The sequence below is a fragment of the Lonchura striata genome, chromosome 1 (assembly GCF_050655825.1).
Source record: "Lonchura striata isolate lonStrDom1 chromosome 1, ASM5065582v1, whole genome shotgun sequence".
Taxonomy (NCBI): domain Eukaryota; kingdom Metazoa; phylum Chordata; class Aves; order Passeriformes; family Estrildidae; genus Lonchura; species Lonchura striata.
Genome location: NC_140703.1, coordinates 52112951 through 52134110, shown reverse-complemented (window position 1 = coordinate 52134110; position 21160 = coordinate 52112951). Strand labels below are relative to the sequence as shown.

Genomic DNA, 21160 nt, shown 5'->3' with positions numbered 1-21160 from the left:
GCATATGTGCTGATTTGGTCCAAAGAGAACTCTTTATTTCTTTTTTATCTTTTTTTTTTTTCTCATTTTGTCTTTCTTATTTTTTTCCTGGTAGAGACTTTAACATACAGTGTCTTAAATGATATGGGTTTGTAGTGTAGCACACCAGCCACTGGGTGTAGGAAACAGTAGCATCTCTGGGACATGATGTGAGGACATTGGGGGATTTTAGGAATTTTTAGGAATTCAGATTTTGCTTGAATAACATTATTAGAGTAAACACAGGCTTATCCAGTGCTGTTTCATCCATAGTCCTTTCGGTAGTGCTAAATCATACTGCCCAAACTCTGTTTTTGATGGAGCTATACAGTGATCCGAAACATAAGCAAACAGTTTGTGTAAATGACCTGGGGTTTCCTTGCATAATCTGTCCTGTCTTACTTAGGGATATAGAAACTGTGTAGGAATCCAGAAAAACTGCATTTACATTAAGGAATTGTAACCAACTTCTCTGTGAGAAACTCTAGCCTTTGCAGACTTAGGAGTAGGGAACTGAAAATGGGTATATGGCACAGGTTTTCTTCTTAGATAGGAAAAGAAATCAGTAGTCCTGTGAAAATCCTGCCAGTTTAGGTCAATTTCCAGAATTCTAAATGCTTGCACAAATAGCACAGATTTGATTTTGTAACTGAGGTCTTCAAAAATAATAAAGTAGATTTTTAAACTGAATGCTTTTTAAGTCTTGGAGGAAAGAATTAATAGAGAGCAGTCAGAAAAGGGAACTAGAAAGTAATGATTTTAGGGACAACAGACTGAGACAGTGCTCACTAATTCAAGAGATTATACCCAATCCTGAAAGCAAAATAGTCCTTATCTTGTTCCACCTCCACTTGATTAGTTTTATTTCTATTAACCTATTCTATTTTATACAAACCACCACTGAATTTGCCACAAACAATCCTGACTGTGTAGCAGTAACCCATAGGACTATGAAGGCAAGGAAAAGTTGCTCACAGATAATTCTCTGCAATTAAAATATCTTGTACAGAGTTAGAAAACTACTGTATTCTTTTATTTTCAACTAAAAATTTTTAAGAACTATATTTCTGCATAAAGTGTTGGTCAGTTTTGGCACACCTAAGATCTCTTTTCTAAGATCTAATCCTTTCTTAGCTGGAAAACACAGTTGATGTTATTTCAAAAGAAACCTATTTATGGCACAGTTAATGCTTGTTTTCATTGTGACAGGTATTTTTTCTCAAATTATTTCATTTTCACCATAGAATCTGCTTTTTATAACCTGGAAATGGGGAGGTTTTAATACTGGTATGTTGTAATAGTAACTTTAAATGTGTAGTTTTGTTTTTGATATTTGCATTCAAGGAAAGAACTCAACTTTGAACTACATAGGAAGGAGGGAGACTTGTGTAGATTTTTTAAATTGTGTAGATTGCATGTTTTTCTTCTTTTCACTGTGTCACAACTAAATGTTCTTTCTTTTACAGACAAATAAAGAAGTACCTGTGTGGTACAAGAAACTGAAGAAGAAAACATCAGCGTAGCATTTTTCAAAATTTATTCAAAATAATCCTTTGGGGAGCTTTTCTTTGAAGAAAAGTGATGCTCATTTTACTATACAAGCAAACAACTGGTTTGATTTAACTGTTTCTTTTTTTACTTATGCTTCAAATAATCTTATGCTTCATAAAATAATTTCTACATCTCTCATGTGAAAAAAATGTGTGAAAATGATACATGCAATAATTTTGCTTACTTGTATTTGAATTTTAAAAGATAAATAAACACTAGTGTGTTCTACAAGTTATAATCTGGGCAGTTAAAGGATATGATATTTAGAGTGTTCAAATTAATGCAAGTTTCAGCCTTTTTATATTGTTTTGTCTGGACCATGTGTTTCATGCCACATTCCTTGCAACTATTCTGGCTAGTGGAAATTTTCAAACTATACATGAATTAATATTGTACTTTCTATGAAGGAATTCATATCAGCTGGAAACAAAATTTCTTACTGGCCTTGACTTGTAGTTCATCACTTGATGTCATTTGTATAACCAAACATACATTAAAAATACCTTAAAAAGCAGTAAAATACATCTTAATTATCAGCACTGATACTTAATGGGCTAGACAGTAGTGCAGTTACATCAGTGTAATAATAAAAATAGAACCATGATGGGTGAGGACTGTAGTGTGTAATAGGGAAATGGATAACTTACCATATTTAATTGTATGAAAATAAGACCCAAAGTCCAAGAACACACTCTACTTGTTTATTCCACTCCACCATCTATTCTGACTATACAAAAGTCCTCTAATTTTTGAAAGCATTCTTGATTGCATATGGTACATTCCTATGTAGAACGTAAATATAAGATCTTTTAAGTACTGCATACTGAAAATATTGTTCAGATTTCATTTAAGAGAAAGCTCCTTCTTCTTAGTGCCTTTTCCCTTGACAATATCTCTTAAATTGGTTATTTTTTCTAACCTGGATATGAACAATAATTATTTACTATATAATACTGAGGCTATATCAAGTTTATGATTCCCAGATACACTTTTCTTCATTTTCCAAACAGTTGAAGCACAGTAATACTTCCTCTGCACCAAGAAAGCTTCAGTTTCCTTTTTTTTTCCCTTTTCTTGTTCTGAGAGACCAAGGCAAAAATGCTGGCAATTGCACATCACAGGTTTAAAATTATCATTCTGTGAGTGAGTGAGGCCAAGTGTGTAGACAGGGATGATAATCTTTTATTAGACTCACTGCTGTTCACTGGAGAAAAAAAATCACACAAACTTTTCGGTTCACAAACCTTCAGTACAGTCATTTTTGAATAAAATTTTCTGAAGTCTAAGTTTTATCTAACATATTTTTATGTGACTGGAATCCTTAACTTTTATTTCCTATGAAATAGAAACAGCTTCCATATGCAGATACTAATTTTGTAGATTGTAATAGATACTTCGTATGATTCAGTCCCTAAATGAACTACCCATACTATTCTGTTTGTCTGTTATCAATTAATAATTAATAAATGGTATTAGCTAGAAGGACTGCGAGCTATTTTGGGCATGATACTAGTTGGAATCTTAAATCTTTCCAATTTGTTTTCGTATGGTGTCTTTATAGACAGACTTTTAGATGGGTGACACACCCACCTGAACAAAACATGATCAACAGTGCCATGTCCTGCTGGAATAATGTCATCCATTGGCAAGTTCACAGGCAATACCAGATTTGAGGGAGTAGTCTATACACTGGATCTCAGCAGGCTGGAAATCGGGTCAACAAGAAATGTATGAAGTTCAACAAAAGCAATTGCAGTCCCACATCCAGGATATAATAACCCCATATGCCAATACTGCTGCAAAGCAGCTTGACAGAAACAGACCTGAAGGTCCCAGTGGACAACAAGTGGAATATGAGTCAGTAATGTGCCAGCCGGCCACATCCTAGGTGGTTATTACCAAGAGGATAGTCAGCAGATGCAGGGAAGTGATCCTTCCCTTCTGTTTGGCACATGGGAGGTCACATTCAGAGTTTTGGATCCAGTTTTGGGCTTGTTCAAGAAAGGCACTGACATATTGCAGTGAGTCCAGCAGAGGTGCACCAAGATGGTCAGGGGCTGAAGCATCTGATGTAGAAGGGGAGGTGCAAAGAACTGGACTTGTACAGCATTAATATTAGAGGATTTACAGGAGGAACTTGTAGTCTCCAATGACAAAATGGGATGGTACAGAGACAGCAGAGCCTGACTCTGAGCTCAGAGTGCACAGCAATAGTGTAAGAGACAATGGACACCAGATGGAGCACTAGAAAACTCAACTATTATGAAAAATGTGTTTACTTTGAGAATGGTCAAATACTGAAACAGGTTGCCTAGAGAGGTGGTGGAATCTTCATCCTTGGAGATGTTCAGAACCCAACAGACTCCTGAGCAAACTGGTATAATTGGACCTGACTTTGAGATGGGCTAGATGACTGATTTTCAGAATTCAAATTAAATTACTCTGTGGTGATATTCCTAAATAATCTGATATCAGATAGTGACAGCAATTTACTTTGCACCATCCAAAAGGCAAAATTCTGTTTAATTCTTCCATGGAAATGCAATACATGGGAACATTTTTACTCTTAGAGAGTAACTGCAGTGTAAATTTCTATGTCCTCCAGACAGCCTGATTTTCTAAGAAGGCTGACAGAAAATTAGGCTGATTTTGTGGTGAAATTTTGTGGATATTTAAACAGTTCTTCACTTGGCAAAGTGACTTATTCTGGCAAAGGGTTATGGTTTTTAGGGGATTTTTGTAATTATTAACAAGGTCCATTTTTAAATGTGCAAAAATAAAAGTAGTTTATTAGAATATACTGATAACACACTATGCTATTGGTAAATTCTTGTAATACATGTGGTCCTTGTGTAAATCTCCTCAATGTGTTGGGTTTTTTTTAGTTGAAGACTCTATTTTTCCTGTGATTCTTCACTAGACTGCAGGGCTATAATTAATTATCTAGGAGGAGACCTTCTAAGCTTCTCACGAGAAAGCTAGAATGTCACTTAAATATAGCTATTCAAATGTGAGATGCCCTACAGCAAAAATTAATGAAGCTTTTTGCTCTCCACGTAATGAAAAGGCTCAGTTACAGTACCTGTACAGCACTTTTACTGATGTTCTTTCCCACAAGCATAGTTGTCAAATGAATTATTCCAAAATTCTTCTTTATGGTCTTTGCAGTCTCCTATTGTCACAGGCCTTGTGTCAATGATGTGTGAGTCAAAAATAATGAAGAGAAATTTCGAAGGGTAGTCATGCATGTAAGCAACTTGTGACTGAAGTGCCCAACCCACATAATGATCTTCAGTTCCTCTTTTTCAAACCAAAAGGAGCAAAGCCAAAAAAAATCACTGTCCGCTATTACATTTCTTGGTACATTAAATAGGTGTTACTTAAGTGATAAGTTTCGTAAATACGTGGGTTGAACAGGAAAGAAAGAAAGGCAATGCTTTAGAACAGGTTAGGATTTTAGGGGTTCTTTAACACTGTAATTGCTTTCTCACCTTTCTGTCCCTTGTCTGAAGCCAAGAAGCTGTAGTGCATCAAGGTTATCTCTTGTTTGAGGAAAAAAATTGAAAACATAATTGCTTATTTAAATAAAGCCTACACTTCCAAGGCTTACTGCTGAATCTTGTGGTCATAATTCACTGGCACTGTAGTCTCTAAATATTTCTTGTTATTTTCTTTTTCAGTTACACAATTTTATGATAAAGCAAAATAAGAGGAACACTTAAATCTATTAAACCTCTGACATCTGCAAGATGGTCAGGCAGAATTCTTTTACTCCTGGTAGGCATTCATTAACTTCCATGTCTTTGAAAGACGTGACTCAGAGAGCATGGCATTGTAGAAACAAATTACTACCTTTTGAGGAAGTATTTATGTTATTATGTATATGTGTCTCAATCAATTGTCAGTCTGTAGCACATTTACATGAAAACAGATTTTTACACAACAGTTTAAGTCTGTAACATCCTGTCATGTTTCAGGGCTGTGCTTATTAGGGAGGTCTACTGAGGAAAGCATTTCTCTCCCTGTTAACATTACATTTAATAGATCATATGGCAGGCTTCTTACTGAGTCAAAGAAATGTATCCCTGGTATTTTCTTATACCAAAGAATATCGAGAATCTGTATTCATTCTCGACCTTTGAAAATGAAACAAGTATCTCTAGAAGATCAAGTTTTGCTTAGTGTCTTTGAGCAATATTATCCCCTTCTTAAATTCCTCGGATTGATTGGGAACTCTTGACCTTTAAAACGCATACTTCCACAGCTTCATTAAGGCAGTTACACGTCGGGTATTTCAGACTGGGGCTGGGCAGCAATCAGCAGCAGCAGAGGGTGCCAACTCTCGGGGGACGGCACCATGAGCGGAAATGGACAGCACTTGGGAATTCTGGAAGAGTGAGTGGCGAGTACTGCAGAAGCTTTTAGCAGCAGCAGAAGTAGGTACGGCTCTTCATAGATGTTAGACCCTCTGCAGCTCTTTTAAGCCCTCTGCTGACAACACAAGAACCACAAACTTTCTTCCACAGAGGTCATTTTGTGGAGTTCCCTGGGTTTCTTTCCTCACTGATAAGTTTTCCATAACAGTAAATACCTGTAGTTTTTGTTTCTTGGTTTTTCTTTTAGATAGAGAAAGACTTCTTTTTCTCAGGATGTTTGACCTAGATTAAAAAAAAAATTAGTATTTCAATCAGCTTACCCTTAAAAGGATGAAGGGTACAAAAACTCCCAGCAAATTTCATCCTCATGAAAGGAGCACATGGCAAAAGTATTAAATGTAAGAAGCTAGGACTGATCATGGAAATAGCATTTACTCAAAAACTTGCATGTTTTCACAGACTCTGTGCCCTTTTTGAAGATACTACAGAAATAACCACAGTAAAAGAGAATGCCGCTTTGACTGTAGCAATAGAATCAACTTTGTTTGACCATGAATAATTGAAGTCTTTGTGTTAATGCTCCTTTTAAGGGAGTAGTGGATCAGTAAATGTAACTTAATTGCAGGAAAAGTCTTATGGATGGAATTTATGACTGTATTTCAATGAAAGTCTTTTCATTTTTCATTTTGGTTCAATAGAAAAAGGATTACTTAGGTTATTCAGCGTTGCAGCTGAAACTGCTAGCAATTCCCAGTGGTCCTGTTTTTCGTGATTTTAGAGATACATATTGTGGCATGCAAGACTTGCTTTCTTATTCAGTTCTTTAGAAAAATTTGTTTCTTTGTTCATTATTATAATAGGTAATGCTTGACTTCTACAAGGGAATTTACATATTCAGTGTATATGTGGGTTTTAAACAGAGTTGTTACCTAAGTGCAGTGGATCTTTTTAGAAAAAAGAGTTGAAAATATTCTCATTGTGTTCTCTCTGAGACCTTGAGAGCAGGTTGATTTTGTGCCCAAGCTTTCTCGCGCTCCCCACTGCCGGTACAGGGCCGCAGATACAGGAGACCTGTCACTGTTTCACAGGGCTGTGGTTTCCAAGCAGTGTAAACACAGATTCACACATTGTCATCCACAGCTACATGTAAGGCGTTCACAAAAAATTAATAGCACTCATCTCCTTTGTGGTACTGGGGGAAGTCTAAGCAGAGGAAAAATACAATATTTTGGTGCAGCCTATTCACTTGCCACCTTTTCCTTCCTGGTTATCATATAAATAATATTTAGCAAGTCTCCATTTTTGACCATTGGAAAGGATGCAGCTAGCAAGTCCTGCAAGGATGGCGAAGTCTTTTTTTCATATACTTCCTCAGACATGTTCTGTGTTCAGTACTGACCAGACAGCTTCTAAAAGATCACTGGGCACCACTTCTTTCACATTAATCTTTGTTTTACTAATTTATTATTTAAATACTAAGTCCCCATAATCCACTCAGTATTTATGAGTAAAAGAGTACGTGCCTGAAAGTAACAACAAGCAATAAAGGGACTAATATGTCAATGACTTAAGTATTACCGAATTAGCACATTCCTTGTCATTTTGTGTCATTTCTTTCATTATTGCAGTAATTGACATTGCAGAATTGCATTTGTGCCATTCAGCAGGGAATGGAGAACAATAACAGTGTTTACCAGCAGCAGGAGGGAGCTTACCTTTCTTTCTCAACCCCATAAAATCTCTGCAGGCTAATCTCAGTGCACAGCCAGGGTGCCCTCCTACACAATGGAGACTGTCTGAAACCTCCCTTAGGGAAACCTGAGTGAGCTGATTAGATCTCTTGTCCAAGAAAGCCAAATACCCAATCCTATGAAACATAGTGGTTTTTCATTCTGACGCACCATTCCACATCTGGACAGGCTGAAATCTTTGTCAAATAGGTTACACTATGATAGTGATTCTGAGATAGCTGAGTGATTTAAAAACAAGTACAGAGTATTTTCAATCCATTAAACTATGAGAAATTACAAAAAAATCCCAAACTATGTAAAGTTCTTATGTTCCCAGCTGCAGAAATATCAAGAAATTGTCCAAATATGCTATTATTACTTTGTACCTGTAAACTGAAATACTATATATAAACACATATTCATTTTTAACATTAAAAGTTAAATTTTTTTGGTTTGATTATTTTTAATACAAAGCAAAATATTTTTTGTGAACTTCCATGTTTTAAGGTTCTTCTGGTAATGACCTAGATTCCAATAAAGTATATTGAAATTAATTTTATTTTTAAAAATATTTCTTTGTAATTAATTTAATATAATAACAGTTATATAATATATTTAAAATTTATCATATTTATTTCTATTTTAAATATATATACTTTATTAGATCATCTTCATGGACTTGTCTGATCTACTGTACTGGCTCCAAGAATTGTCAGATTCATGACAGAAAGGTCCAAACTCCCCATGGACCAACACTGGTCAGCACCACATTTACTTATTTAAATGACAGTCCTGATTTTCATAAAAATATACAATATCTTTGATAAGCAAGCTTCCAAATTCACTGGATGTTTCTGGAAACAGGGTAACCTGATCCACCTTCTCAGCTTTGCTGTTATTCTTTCATGTAAGAGGTTTTCTGTGTTCTTATCATGTAATTTCTGAAAGCATAAAGATGTAACTATAACGTTCTGTTTGGCTCCCCCTGAGCCATGGAGGTACCAAAAGCAGGGATGTGCTGGCATTCTCAGGAATCACCTTGTCTTGTCCTCGTCATGACACTACAAAGTCCTACTCTACACAGAAAGATGACAGCTCTAACATTGCCTCACTCTTATGAAACTGAGTGTGTACAATTTTCCTCAGGTGATGGATAGGATTTAATGTGTTCATCCCTGCCGAGTATTCACAGAAGTTCTCTTTGGGTAAGATGATAATAGGGGCATTTCTGAAGAAAGGAGTTACCTTTGGACAGAAAGGAACTTTGGAAAGAAACTGCTGAGACAGCTTTCAGAGTTTCCAGTCTATTGGCTTGAGGTACCTTCTACAGACTGCACAAAGCTCCTCAATATAGTTACAATACTGAACTTAACATACACCTCTTCCTTCATTTTCTGATGTCTACTTTAAAAATACCAGGGTTTCTAGTTTTTATTTATCCTGTTCTTTAGCACCTGACTCTGTGAAATAGTAAGAAACATTTGGCAAGTATTAGAGTAAGAATACTGTGACTACTTGAACACTTGACCTTGGCAAGCGTAGAACTTTCCAGCTGTATGTTACCAGTTAGGTGCATTTAATCCAATAAAACAAATTAGGGCCATAGCATTTGATGGAGGGTGGATATTAAAAAAAACACAATGTTTTACTGTTCAACTAATTGTAGAGGGGAATTCCTTAAGTTGCATAATTCAGTGTGGCTTCTTTGGCTGTTTGGTTATTACTTAGCTTTCTGTGAGCACTGTTTTTGCTCCTGCATTCAGAGCAAAGGGAAGTGGGCATTGCATCACCTTGTGTCTCAGTGTGATATTTTTGAGAAAACACTGACATGAGACTAGTTTAATAGTATCACAATGTCCTTGGGATAAAGAACATAGAGCTGGTTTTGATATTCTTCAATTAGAAACCAGGAAAGTTTATTGCCACTGCTTCATACTATAAATAACGTCACCTGGATTGGAAGTGCTGCAATGGATCATTGCAAAATGCTTCTGTTGATAGAACACAGTGGACCAAGCTGGTCTAACCTACTATGATTAATTATCTCATAGGTGAATTTCACTATCTTCAAATAGTTGTTTTAACATAAGATTTAAAACAGATGTGATGGATGCAGATGGAATTGATGAAAGACAGTTTGTGCATTTGCAACCTGCTCTATTCACGTGGTCTGGCCTGTGAAGCAAAAGGAAACCATGAACATGAAGCAAAAGGAAAAGAAGTAATTTCTTTGTCCCTTTCACTTTTACTTCTTTCATTTGTCAATGCAGTCATATCTGAATTCATAACTTAAAATTTGAAAAACTGTAATACTGAATGGCAAAACACTTTAAAATACATAAAACAAGATATTTATCCTGGTCCTGACTAAATGCTTGTTTTAATACTAGTTTGTTTCTCCATTGTGCTAAAACACAGATTGTTTTCCACATTACATGTAGTTATGTTGTATCTTACAGTGATTTGTACCCAATACCATGTGCCAGATTTATGAATCATTAGGCTCTACTCTTGAAGTGCACAGAAACAAGGTTTTCTTATCACTAAAAGAAGCATTGTATTTTGTTACTCTGCAAAGTTATCAATATGCAATCTAGAGAGAAAGAAGCCTTGTTTTGTTAAAAGATTGAATCAACTTTTCCTCTCCTTTATCGTATTTATATCTTGCAGGCAGCACAGGGATTAAGACATATTGTTCAAGTCTTGCCTCATCCCACTTGCCACATTACCTCTGAGTTCGTGCGTAAGCGGCTCTGTAGCTTAACTAAGCATGTTGTGAACCGGTCAGGTCAACGCGTTTGCAGTGAGCTGCACCTTCATGAACAGCAGTTTTCCATACCACAACACAACAGACATGTACCAAACTTCCATTAAGTCACCCAACAAGAATACTACTTACAGGTCAAATGTGAACATCCTAAAACTTATTTCTTTTTTAATCTTGAGCTGTTCTAGTTAAAAAAAGAAAAATTAACAAAGCATCATTAAAATGGAGAAAAGTTTTTCTATTGGTCTCTTGTTCTGAAAGCATTTCTTTTGTATTTATCTTCTTTTTAATAATTAAAAAAGCATTTTCAAAAACAAATTATGAAAAAAAATTTTAGAGAGATGTAGTGGAAACTAGGTAACCTGGTTGTAACATATGATTGTAAATTAAATGTCTCATTTTGAGAAACAGTATCCTTTATTACCTAAATAAATTCATATCCTTATTCTAGGTGCAGAATAAAGCTGTATTTACCATTGTACTAAATATATTCTGTTTGCATGCTTTTCTAGCATGCAGAAAATAATCTGACACTTGAAGCTGAAGCTGTGAGAACCAATATGTTAACAAAATGTTTCATGATTTTTACCCCAAAAAATCATTTATTTCTGTTAATCAGGTTCTAAATATTTTCAAAAAGGCAAGAAATAATGAGACGGAAAAAGTTATGTATTAACTAACTGTTTAACTATGTTGCATATTATTTACCATAATCTATTACTTAATATATCTCTGAGAAATCAAAAACATTTTAAAGGACTTTGAATGCATCTGCAGCTCATAGGAATAGTATAGTTAGCAAAACTAGGATAGGATACGTAATACTGTCCTATGTCATTGGATATTTCCTCTTCTGTTTTATTTGATTTGACTTTTTTAATGGACATCTTATATGACTTATTTGAGAAGAGATATTTCTGAGTACCAGCATTCTGATAGACTTATGGCACTTCTAAGTCCCTACGGCGAACAGACATTTGAGCTATCACCAATAGCCACTGTCATTTTTCACCTATCATCTTATTTCTAGATTGTTGCAGTGTTGGCAAATCTGTCATTTTCTGGCTATGCCTTACCTAGACTGAATGAAACTAAACAAACTGTGTGGAGGCAGTTGCTTCCTTGATGGAGTGAGTTCCTCATAAGGCAAATGGAAACCTCAAAGGAAATGCAGCTGTGCCTTTTCACTACACTATGCAGTTAGAAACAATGACGTTTCCTCATCCAGCAAGATGAGTATTGTCACCAATTCTGTAAGCCCCCAAGTGAACAAGAGATAAGAGTCATATGCAGCCACATTTTACCAAGGCTGATCAGCTTCCTTGTAGGGGAGGATTGAAGTCTCTGAGGTTGGCAGCCTTTGGTTCATTCATCTTTCTTATTGGTCAGCTTGTGATGGCCACTAAACACAATAGATATTCTGATGAGTTTTAGTTTCAGTAGTGGGTTCAGACATATTCTCTGATTTCTGGAGGTTTTATGATCATAATTTTAAACCTTTTCATCACAAAATTGTTAAGTGTGTACTGTAAATCCTCTTCTATGGAGTGACTGGGATGAAAAATCAAGCACACCTTCGTAAGTTTTCTTGGGAAGCACCTTTCCAAGTCTTGACTCACCCCTGTACTTCAGCCTGAGGTATGTTTTTGTAATCTCTACTTTGTTGTTATCCCTCCTGATAGTGACATCCAGTTAGCCAGCTCACTTATGGAAAGATGTTTCATGTGTCTTCACATATTAAGTGAGGTCAAACCTCACTTAGTCTTGAAGCAGGTGCATAGCCAGTGCCTGCTATTGACATTTTTTTGAAATTACTTGTTGATTCCTAAATTTCTATTCATGTCAATTGGGTTACCAGGGAATTTTGAAAAATGGTAAATTGTCACCCAAGTTATTACCGTTATTATTAAGCCAATGAGAATCCTATGGTAATATTAATATCCTCTAATTGACTGAAAATCCTGCTTTTGCTGCTGCAGCAGCTTTTGCAGAAAGGCTGGATCCTTCCAATTGTTGGGGGTTTTCCTCCCCAAGAGCAGACTGTTTAGATAAAAAGGAGATGCTACCTAATTCTTTCTGCCCATTTGAGCTAGGGTGGCTTTTTTGCACAGATCATGGAAATGGAGCAACAAAACTGCATTACCCAGTTGCTTTAATTAGGAATTCCTGAGCAATGCTGCACATGCTGTCAATGTTCTGTAAGCTGCATCTGAATGATTCACAAATACTAACAAGAAAGATGCATCAGACCATGATAGTGAAGCGACTTCACCATGGGAGTCTGATCAAGATTGAAATTGTCTAGATTTAACTCCAGTCACTCAACACCCAGCCTAGGTAGATCTTTATACGATAGCTCTAAGAATCCATTTTCAGTTTCTGTTCTATGTAAGTGTCCATACTGCACATAAGTTTTAAGTGTGTGCTGTAAAAGTCCTTCTAAACAGCTGTCAGTCTGTGAGTTTGTGCTCTTGAACTACTAGGACTCCTCAAAATGTAACCGGAAAAAAACAGGTTTGCTGGTGCCAAGTTCAAATTAATTATTTTTTGTCTTATTTTTATTATTACTACTACTATTATTATTATTATTATTATTATTATTATTATTATTATTATTAAAAAACAAAAGGAGGCATAAGGAGGGAGTTGTAAGTAGGAAAGACTGAAAACTGCATTCTTAAACTTAGCACCTCAGTTTGATGCATGGTCCATCCAGAATTCAGGTGTTCCAAAGGAAGCAGTGTCTGCCTCTATCTTGAGGCTCAGCTCTCTCCTCTGGTTACACAATGAATATTCCAACAGACACTGCAAGTGCATGCAGGTTCAGCAGCTGAAGTGTGAGGGACTGACTGCGCCCCAGCTTGAGCTGTCAATGCTGCAAAAGACTGAGCACTTCAGTGAAAGGACCCTGTGAGTGTAACAGCTCTACAAGGTTCACCTTAGATGTTTAGACACCTAAGATTCACATTTTCTTGGCCATCTGAGGAATCTAGCTAACTAGACATAATTGAGCCATGAACCTCTTCATGAACCTTCTTCATTTATATCTCTATGGTAAGATGTATAGTTCAGAAGCATCCCACATACCAAGGAATCTAGGAATTTGTTGTTTCAGTAGACAGATTTCCCACCTTCATTATTTATTTTTCCCCCACAGTTAATCTCAATAAAATTGATCAATTATTACATTTTCTTTTAGAAAGGTAAACAGATTGTTGCTGTTAAAAACCAAACAGTGCCCCTACAAGATACCTTATACACCAGTCTGGCAATATTACATTTGAAAAAAAAGTTGAGACTTGTCACTTAGGAATTTCAGTCAAAAATGTTGAGCTGAATCCAGTGATATACTTTGCAAAAATGTGTTTTTCATAAACTCTGTTATATTTTGTGACCAAATTTATCCAAAGGTAATTCAACAAAATCTTGGTTTTCATTAGTGTATACTGAGTGGCATAAATAATACTCTCTATTTTAATAGATTCACATGCTGACTGTTCACATTAAGCTCAAATGAATGTCACAGTGCAAGTTCAAAATGAGTTACATAATTTAATTTACATTTTCTACTTATTAGTTCTAACTCTAGCTTTCTTAAAAGAATTCTGGAACATGTCTAATCGAACAATTACTTAATACCAATCCTGAAAGCTCACTGGCCATCTCTTATAAAATTCCTGTTGTGAAGTTTTCCAGACATGCTTAGCTAAGACCATAAACAATAGCTGGTTTAATATGCTCTTGAATTACTATTGAAATGTAAAGTATTTTGTCATTATATGATACAAATATCTTTCCTTCTCTTTCCCCAAATGCAGCACAGAAATACCTAGCATGGTTTTTTTTTCTCTCTTTGCTCATCAACAATTCTGCATAATTTTATGTAAAACCAGGAAATTGTTAGTTCTTAATACATTTCATGGACACTTTTTAATTTTTTTTTCAATGCGAGTCATTGACTTCTTAGGCATCTTTCTTTCTCCATGTTATTTTTCCATAATAACTGCCATCAAAGTTATATTTGCTGTTACTAGTTCTTTTCCCAGCTGTTGAGTGTCTATAATTATAACTGCTTTACAAAATGCCCTCTAAAGAGGCAGAAGGCAAAGAGTTGTTCTTTTGAGGAAGAGGTGTTTTGACTTCCATGGGATTGTAGACTTTCAAGACTGCGCACACCTCACTCAGCCTACAGTTTATTTCAGCTTTGTCTGATGCAAAATTTGCCTACTTAGATGCAAGACTGAGTACAGATATGGCTTAGTTTCACAAATTATGCAGACATTGGCATTAATAGCATGAACTCTCTTGCCTCACCCCCTAAGGGTAGAGCTCCATGGCACACTGAAATTTAGGTTTCTACTCTTCTCTGAATTGGGCAGCTCAGGTCCCACAGGGAACGTAACCACACAGGCTTGTTGACTCCTCTGGATAGTCAAAGCTCTCTCTCAGGGCCTTTGCAATTCTCCAGGATCACAGTGAGCAGCACACTGTACCCTGCAGACATTGGCCTCTAAGGGCCCCAGAATCTTCTTTGAGCACCTCACAGGCAGTTGATTAAGGAGCTTATCCGTTCTTCCTCTACTTGAAAAGACACTGCATAAGAAGTGAAGGAATTTTTTTCTGACCACATCCCTTAATTATTTTTTCTCTCAACATCATGATTTAGTTCCAAATGAGCATTCATTGCCTGACCTCATTATGCTCCTAGGGATTTTTAGCCTAGCAGCTCATTGCTTTAATGCCCTCCTGGCTTGTCCAGCCAGACCATCCCCTCTGCCATGTCCAAGCCTGTATGGGCTCCATCTCCCACCTGGCAGACCAGTATTTCACAAGACCCAAACCATTCTCTACTATGTTATTTCTCTAATCAGGAGATTTCAGCCAAAATACACAAATATGGCAGCTTTACAGTTAGTGTTTGTTAACAGATCCTCAGCATAAACATTCTGGAGCTAAAAAGTGCTTTTTTTTGTAGTAAAAAATGTGGGTTTGTCTCATCAAGCAGTTAAAACACCACATAAGACCATTTATTGCTAACAAGCATTGCCAACACTGTTTGTTCTTTTAAGCAGGCAGTCTCCTCATTGGACAGGGGAGGTGGAAGTACAGAAGGGTGATGGCTCCCACTAAACTTCCAAGTAACGGGCAAACCACCTTGCCAAAAACCATGAATGTTATTTTTGAAGTACATTAGCATTTTAATTAATCTTATCTCATTACCTCACATGTACAGATTTCCATCTGCTCTAATAGTACATAAATAATTAAAGGACATGCTGAAGGAGCATGTCATTGTCATTTCTGGCCCTTCTGTGCAACAAGTCAGAGCTGAGCAGCTGTAGGACAATGGATGAAAATACAGGAAAGACTCACCTCCTAAAGCTGAGTCAGTGACCTGTTGTTCTCAAAAAGACCTGTTGTTATAAACAGCCTCTAGTTCAGACATATGCTGAACACACAGAGGTCAAAACAAAAAATGGTAGCAATAAATTATTTTTCTGTATTTTTTCTCGTCAGATGGGCTGAAAATATTTGAACTGTACCTGAAACCTAAGTAATATGAGGCTGTTTACCTGAAGTTAAGGCTTATTAAAATCCAACAAAAGATTGGGTTCAGCTACTGAGTAAGATGTCTTGTTCCCTCCAGACAGGTTGATGATTCTTAATCCAAGAATTCAAGTAATGAGCAGTTGAAGTTTCCATCTTGAAACATCTGTTCCGCCAAGTCAGCACTGGCCTTGATAAATAGCAAATCAGACTGATGCATGCAAGTGTATACACACATGCTCAAGTTAAACTTGAGGGAAAATACTTGAACAGACCTCTTCATAGACAGATTTATATAATTAATCGGTAATTAGTCTTTGTACAATGCAGACTGACTCAGGTCAAAACACAGAAAATGCAGACAAGGTAGGATCTTTACCTGTTGCTGCAAAAAGTTTTTTCAAAGGTTGTTTGTGGGTAAGTTTACATACCTTTATTTAGTTGTCACAAACCTTCACTGCTATTTTAACTTACTCATCTTACAGTGGAAGAAAAATATGTTTAGCTAAAGGATAAAAACAAACCACAAGTACAACTGCATCTGCATGCTTTTAGTAATCTCAGCAAACTTTAAACAACTTTGGAAGTTTGCTTAATTTTTAACTGTGCAAAATAAAACCTTACATACACCTCTCATTTTATGAAGTCTGTACCAAGTTTTGCAATGGTGACTCTCCCTCAGCTTGTAGAGTAAAGGAATAATTTCTTTTTGCAGGTTTGTTATAGTCTTATATCCTAAAAAAAATGTCAAGTCCAGTTCTGGAGTCGCTCTGTTGAGAAGGTTTCTACCTGATGTGATGTGCCAATTCAAATCCATCAACAAAAATGCCAAGCTAGTTCAGGAAGGTACACACTTCACTCCCAGCAGAGCAGCAAAGAAAGCCTGAGGAACTCCACTGGAAATGGGAAGGTTTGACACAACTGTCCTCTAGAGTATACAGGGAGGTTGGCAAAATGAAATCGCACTTTCTGTGCATCCTTCAAAATAAACCTTTGTCCGAAGGGAACTAGAGGTATTTTCCTGATTATAAGGCTTTGCATGCTAGAGCAGGGGTGGAACGAGATGATTGCTGAAATGTCAAGAGGGGAAAGAAGTCAAGATGAAATGTGTTTTTACTCAAATGCCAGGCTGAAATAATTAGGGAGTGCCATTTGTTATTTCAGCAGGAATATCCTTCTCTCCATATGGTCTATCACAGTATTTGTGGTACAGTGAAATGAAGAACAGGAACTGGGCTTTCCTTTCATAAGCAAAGGGAGCACCTCTGTTAGTGAATCTTGAAACAGCAAGAGATAAAGGTACACAGGAATAGACTGTCATTTCATGATTTCCCACATTCGCTTGAACAGAAAGTCACCCTGCTACATTCCTTGGTGTGGTGGTGCTGGATTATATAGCGCGAGTGGCATTCACAAAGCCTGTCATGAGTTAAGATGGCACATCGTAGCTGGTGCAATCCTGTCTGCAGAGGAAAGTTAACACGAGAAAAATGATGACTTTCTTAAAAGGTTGTGTTGGCTCTTTTGCAAGCTAGAAGTAAAAAGAGAAACCATCTCTTCCTTTGGGAAGATGAAGTCTAATGAGTGGGCAAAAGTACAAAGTACAGACAGCTACTATTTTGCAAGAAGAAAGTTCATGCTCACTTTTCTAGTAAATTTACATGAAAAAAATGAGGTGGGTATTTGCTCAATCAGAACAGGCCTCTCAATGTGTTAAAAGCTCCTGAAATTATAATCAGACATCTTCCTGTGGCTTTCAAGCCTGTCTTAGTTCAGCTGAAGTCCTTGGTTTTCCCTCACCTCACCATTATGCAACTACTTGTCCATGTCTTTCCAGTCCTTCCCTATGCCTCCAAACAACACGTGTAGGTCCCTGTAACTGTGGCCCTACTCCTCCCAGCAGGACAATGGGACACAAGTGCCTTTCCTAAGAGATATGTCTTATGGAGCGATGAGTTAGGAAAGCAGAGAGTCTGTCTCCATCCTGGCCCCGCTGCTGAACTCCTTTGCTCCCAACCCCACTCCCACAAGGCAGTGCTCTGCTTCTCCACTGCCAAGCTCCCAACTGCCTGGGACTTGACATTTGTTCTTGTTTTCTCCTGTCTCCCCTAATGGGCATAGCACTACTAAGCGAATAGGAATGTACAGAACAAGAGAGTTCAAAGTAATTGAGTCTACATTCATTCAGAAAGCCTGGATCCTTGCCCGCTCAGAACCTGCAGCATCGACATAGTTTCAGAAAGTTTAACCCTTTTCCCCTGAACTCGGTAATGCTGTTTTGAGTGCAAAGTGTTGTACTTCTCTTGCCACTGACCGTGGATACCGAAAAGTGTTGTTCACATACCCAGCTAAGTGTCTTTCACATACCTAGCTCTAGGTGTTAACCAGTCAATGCTTTATTCCTCCTTTTTTTCACTCTGCAGGACAATAACTAAAGACCTTGAGACCTTGAACTGTCATTTTCAGAAGATGCCTGGGGACTTGTGTTGCAGAGGAATGATCACTTAGCAAAACTACTAAACATATCTGCCTGTAGTCTTACTTAAATAAACGGGGCTGTGCTGGGTTGAAAACAGCTTACTGTGTTTTCTGCGGCAAATTCATCTGTTAAGGTGTAAACTCACTTCTACCTCAGTCTGCAAAATCAGTGAAGAATTAGAAATGTTCCAAAATTATTATAGCTGTAAACTCCTTTTTTTCATTGTGATTATGAATTATTTTATTATGTTTATTATGATTTTTTTCATTATGATTCATTCTGAACAAATTCTCATTTCAATTTAATTTAGGAGATTACATTATTTGGCAGCTTAGTATTGATTTTAAATTTGTAAATAAAAATTATTTGTTCCAAGAAGTGTAACATCTAGTAACAATGCTAATTCTTGAAATGGCCTATCAAATAATTTTTCTCTCTGGATCTAAAAGTGCATTTAGACTATCTGTAAACTAAATAATGCAGCAATATGTAGGTCAGATAAGCAGTGAATCTGAGCAGGAAAAAGAGTCTATTGGAGTTTCCTGTTCAATTTTTAGTTATAGTAGAAAAGTCAAAATAAAAAATTGCTCTTTAAAAATTGTCATCTTTAGTCATCTTTAGTCTTTAGTCATCTCCCACTGATTGTTGCTTGACAAAAAGACTGTAGGATGTAGACCATAAGTAGCACAAAAACATAGTGATGAGATTGGATTTATTTATCTGCAGTTCAGACCTAATTACATCCTTTCTAAAAAAAATAAAACACATTCAGAGATGCTTCTGAAAATGTTTATACACAGAGCTTTACTCTGTGATACCATTCTAATTAACCTGCCAAAGCTTTTGCCTGGATAGGCCCTTTATAAATGTATAAATATAAAACAAAGCAAAACAAACAAAGATAACCCAAACAAACAAACAAAAGTTTTTAAATTATCCGTTTATCATTCATTAAATCACATGGATACAAAACATGCAAATAAGGTATGCAAGTCTGAAAAACACTTCAGTTACTACAGCCAAAGGATTCGTTTAAATGTCTGAAAGTTACCAGAACATGCACAACATTGGACACTGCCTAATCCTATGTTGTGCCTCCTCTATAAGAATTAGTTTCTAGACAGCAAAGTATACTACTGCTAGTTTTTCAATTTTAGAGATGTTAGAGAGCAGTTTATGCTAACCTTGTCCTTTCAGATGGTCAAAAACATAGTTTGAAGTCTAACAGGGTTGAAATAAGGGACATGTGAGGTATTCAAAAAGCATAGTTTGAAGTTTAATCTTAAACTAGGGTTATGTGAAGGGCATTCACAAAAAAATAAGATATGATTTTAAAATCTGATGGTTAAAACACTTGTTCCTAGGCTTGAGCGGGGAAAGAAATGCCAGTCATGAGTCTTCAGTAAAGGACGCTGAAGTTGCATATTGCCTAAACGGGAATACGTGCTGGTGTCGGATGGAAATGAACCTGCACGGCTTCAAATGCTGCGCTGACGGGAGTAGCCGGATCTACGTTAGTAATAGCAAGCATCAAGAGGCTGCATATTGCTAAACAGACAGTTCGTGTAAAAAAATGTTATGCTGAGCTCTTCCCGGGTTCTGTAATTAGCTTTCTGCATGCAGGCTCTGAGACATCCTACTCGCTGTGGACTGGGCGGCAAAGGGGAGGAGTGCCAGGCTGACCAGGAAAAAAAGGATTTTTTCACGTTTTAAAAAAGAACTTTGTCTGTAAATTATAGGAGATAAATACGGGGAGGAGGAGGTTGCCAACATTTCTGTGGATTCTCAGACTCTCTCCCTGCAAACTAAAGCTGCAGAGCTGACAGGGCTGGGAGAAAGGTGGAAAGTTTGTGCTTTTTTCCAAAGCTCCACTACATGCTGTAGTTTTCCCATACGACGTGAGCCGGTCGGTGTTGCACGAAAGGACGGCGTCCCTCCTTTTTCTGCTTCAGCGAAACATGCGGCAGCTTAGCTCACCGTCCTGTGTCTACGGGGAAATATGCTTTGCGTCGAAACCACACCTCAAAACAAGTAAATAGAAACTTGCCTCATTTCTATGAGGGGAGGAGGGGGGAAAGAAAAGGTTCAGTCGTCGCTACCTCTTTTCCTCTACCCGTCTTCCTTGTCCTCTGCGCTATTTCTGTAAAATGCTGAAAAACTTCACTTTCACAGTGTGCGGGGGGGCGGGTGGATGTGTACTGCCGGGCTGATAATTATTAGCAGCAGGTTTCAAGTACGAGTTGCCTTCAGGACAAAAAATAATAAATCTGAACGACTGCCTTTAAAACCTTTCTGAAGATGAAAGGTAGGACAAGACAGTTGTTTTAAAGTGGCCACATTAGCAGTGCTACTTTACAAGACTATAAATAATAGTATAAGCACGAGAGAAACGTCGGCGGAGCGCCGCACTTGCTGAAAACCCGCTTCCACTCCAGGGCGAGCGCCGCGCCGGCCGCTCCTTTCCGGGGACTCTGCGCCGGGCAGCGCTCCCCGGCTGCTGGCCGGGCGGTACCGCCCTGCCGGGCCCGGCACCGGAGCCGGAGCCGGAGCCGGCACCGCTCCGCCATCGCCGCCGCGGCGGGGCAGGGCCGAAGCGGGCCGGGCCGGACCGGGCGGCGGGGAGGAGCCGCCCGCGCTCCCCATAGGCAGGGCGGGCGGCAGGGCCGGCCCCTCTCCGGGCTGGGTGCGGTAT

The 21160-nt window shown here is 37.6% G+C and overlaps 2 protein-coding genes and 1 long non-coding RNA gene across 17 annotated transcripts in view; 2 read left to right on the top strand and 1 right to left on the bottom strand.

Annotated features, from left to right (window-relative positions):
* The window catches only part of PIBF1 (progesterone immunomodulatory binding factor 1), a 106641-nt gene extending 102232 nt beyond the window's left edge, over positions 1–4409 (top strand). For all 14 annotated transcript variants that reach the window (XM_021548014.3, XM_085594118.1, XM_085594080.1 and 11 more), the window contains one exon: positions 1485–4409. In XM_021548014.3, coding sequence (XP_021403689.2) covers positions 1485–1541 — 57 coding nt within the window. In that variant the 3' untranslated portion in view covers positions 1542–4409. The remainder of the gene's footprint in view (positions 1–1484) is intronic.
* Positions 4410–4563: 154 nt separating this feature from the next.
* Positions 4564–21160, top strand: part of KLF5 (KLF transcription factor 5) — a 35270-nt gene continuing 18673 nt past the window's right edge. Inside the window, exon 1 of one of the 2 annotated variants that reach the window (XM_085594213.1) lies at positions 4564–6009. The gene's annotated coding sequence lies outside the window, so the exon portion shown is untranslated. Of the gene's footprint in view, positions 6010–20357; positions 20500–21160 lie in introns of those variants that run through there. The other variant, XM_085594209.1, reaches the window with a different exon arrangement.
* On the bottom strand, positions 19393–20995 carry LOC146768673 (uncharacterized). Its single transcript, XR_014949234.1, has 2 exons — positions 20568–20995; positions 19393–20455 (listed from the first exon to the last, which is right to left on the bottom strand). It is a non-coding gene; the product is annotated as an uncharacterized LOC146768673 (long non-coding RNA).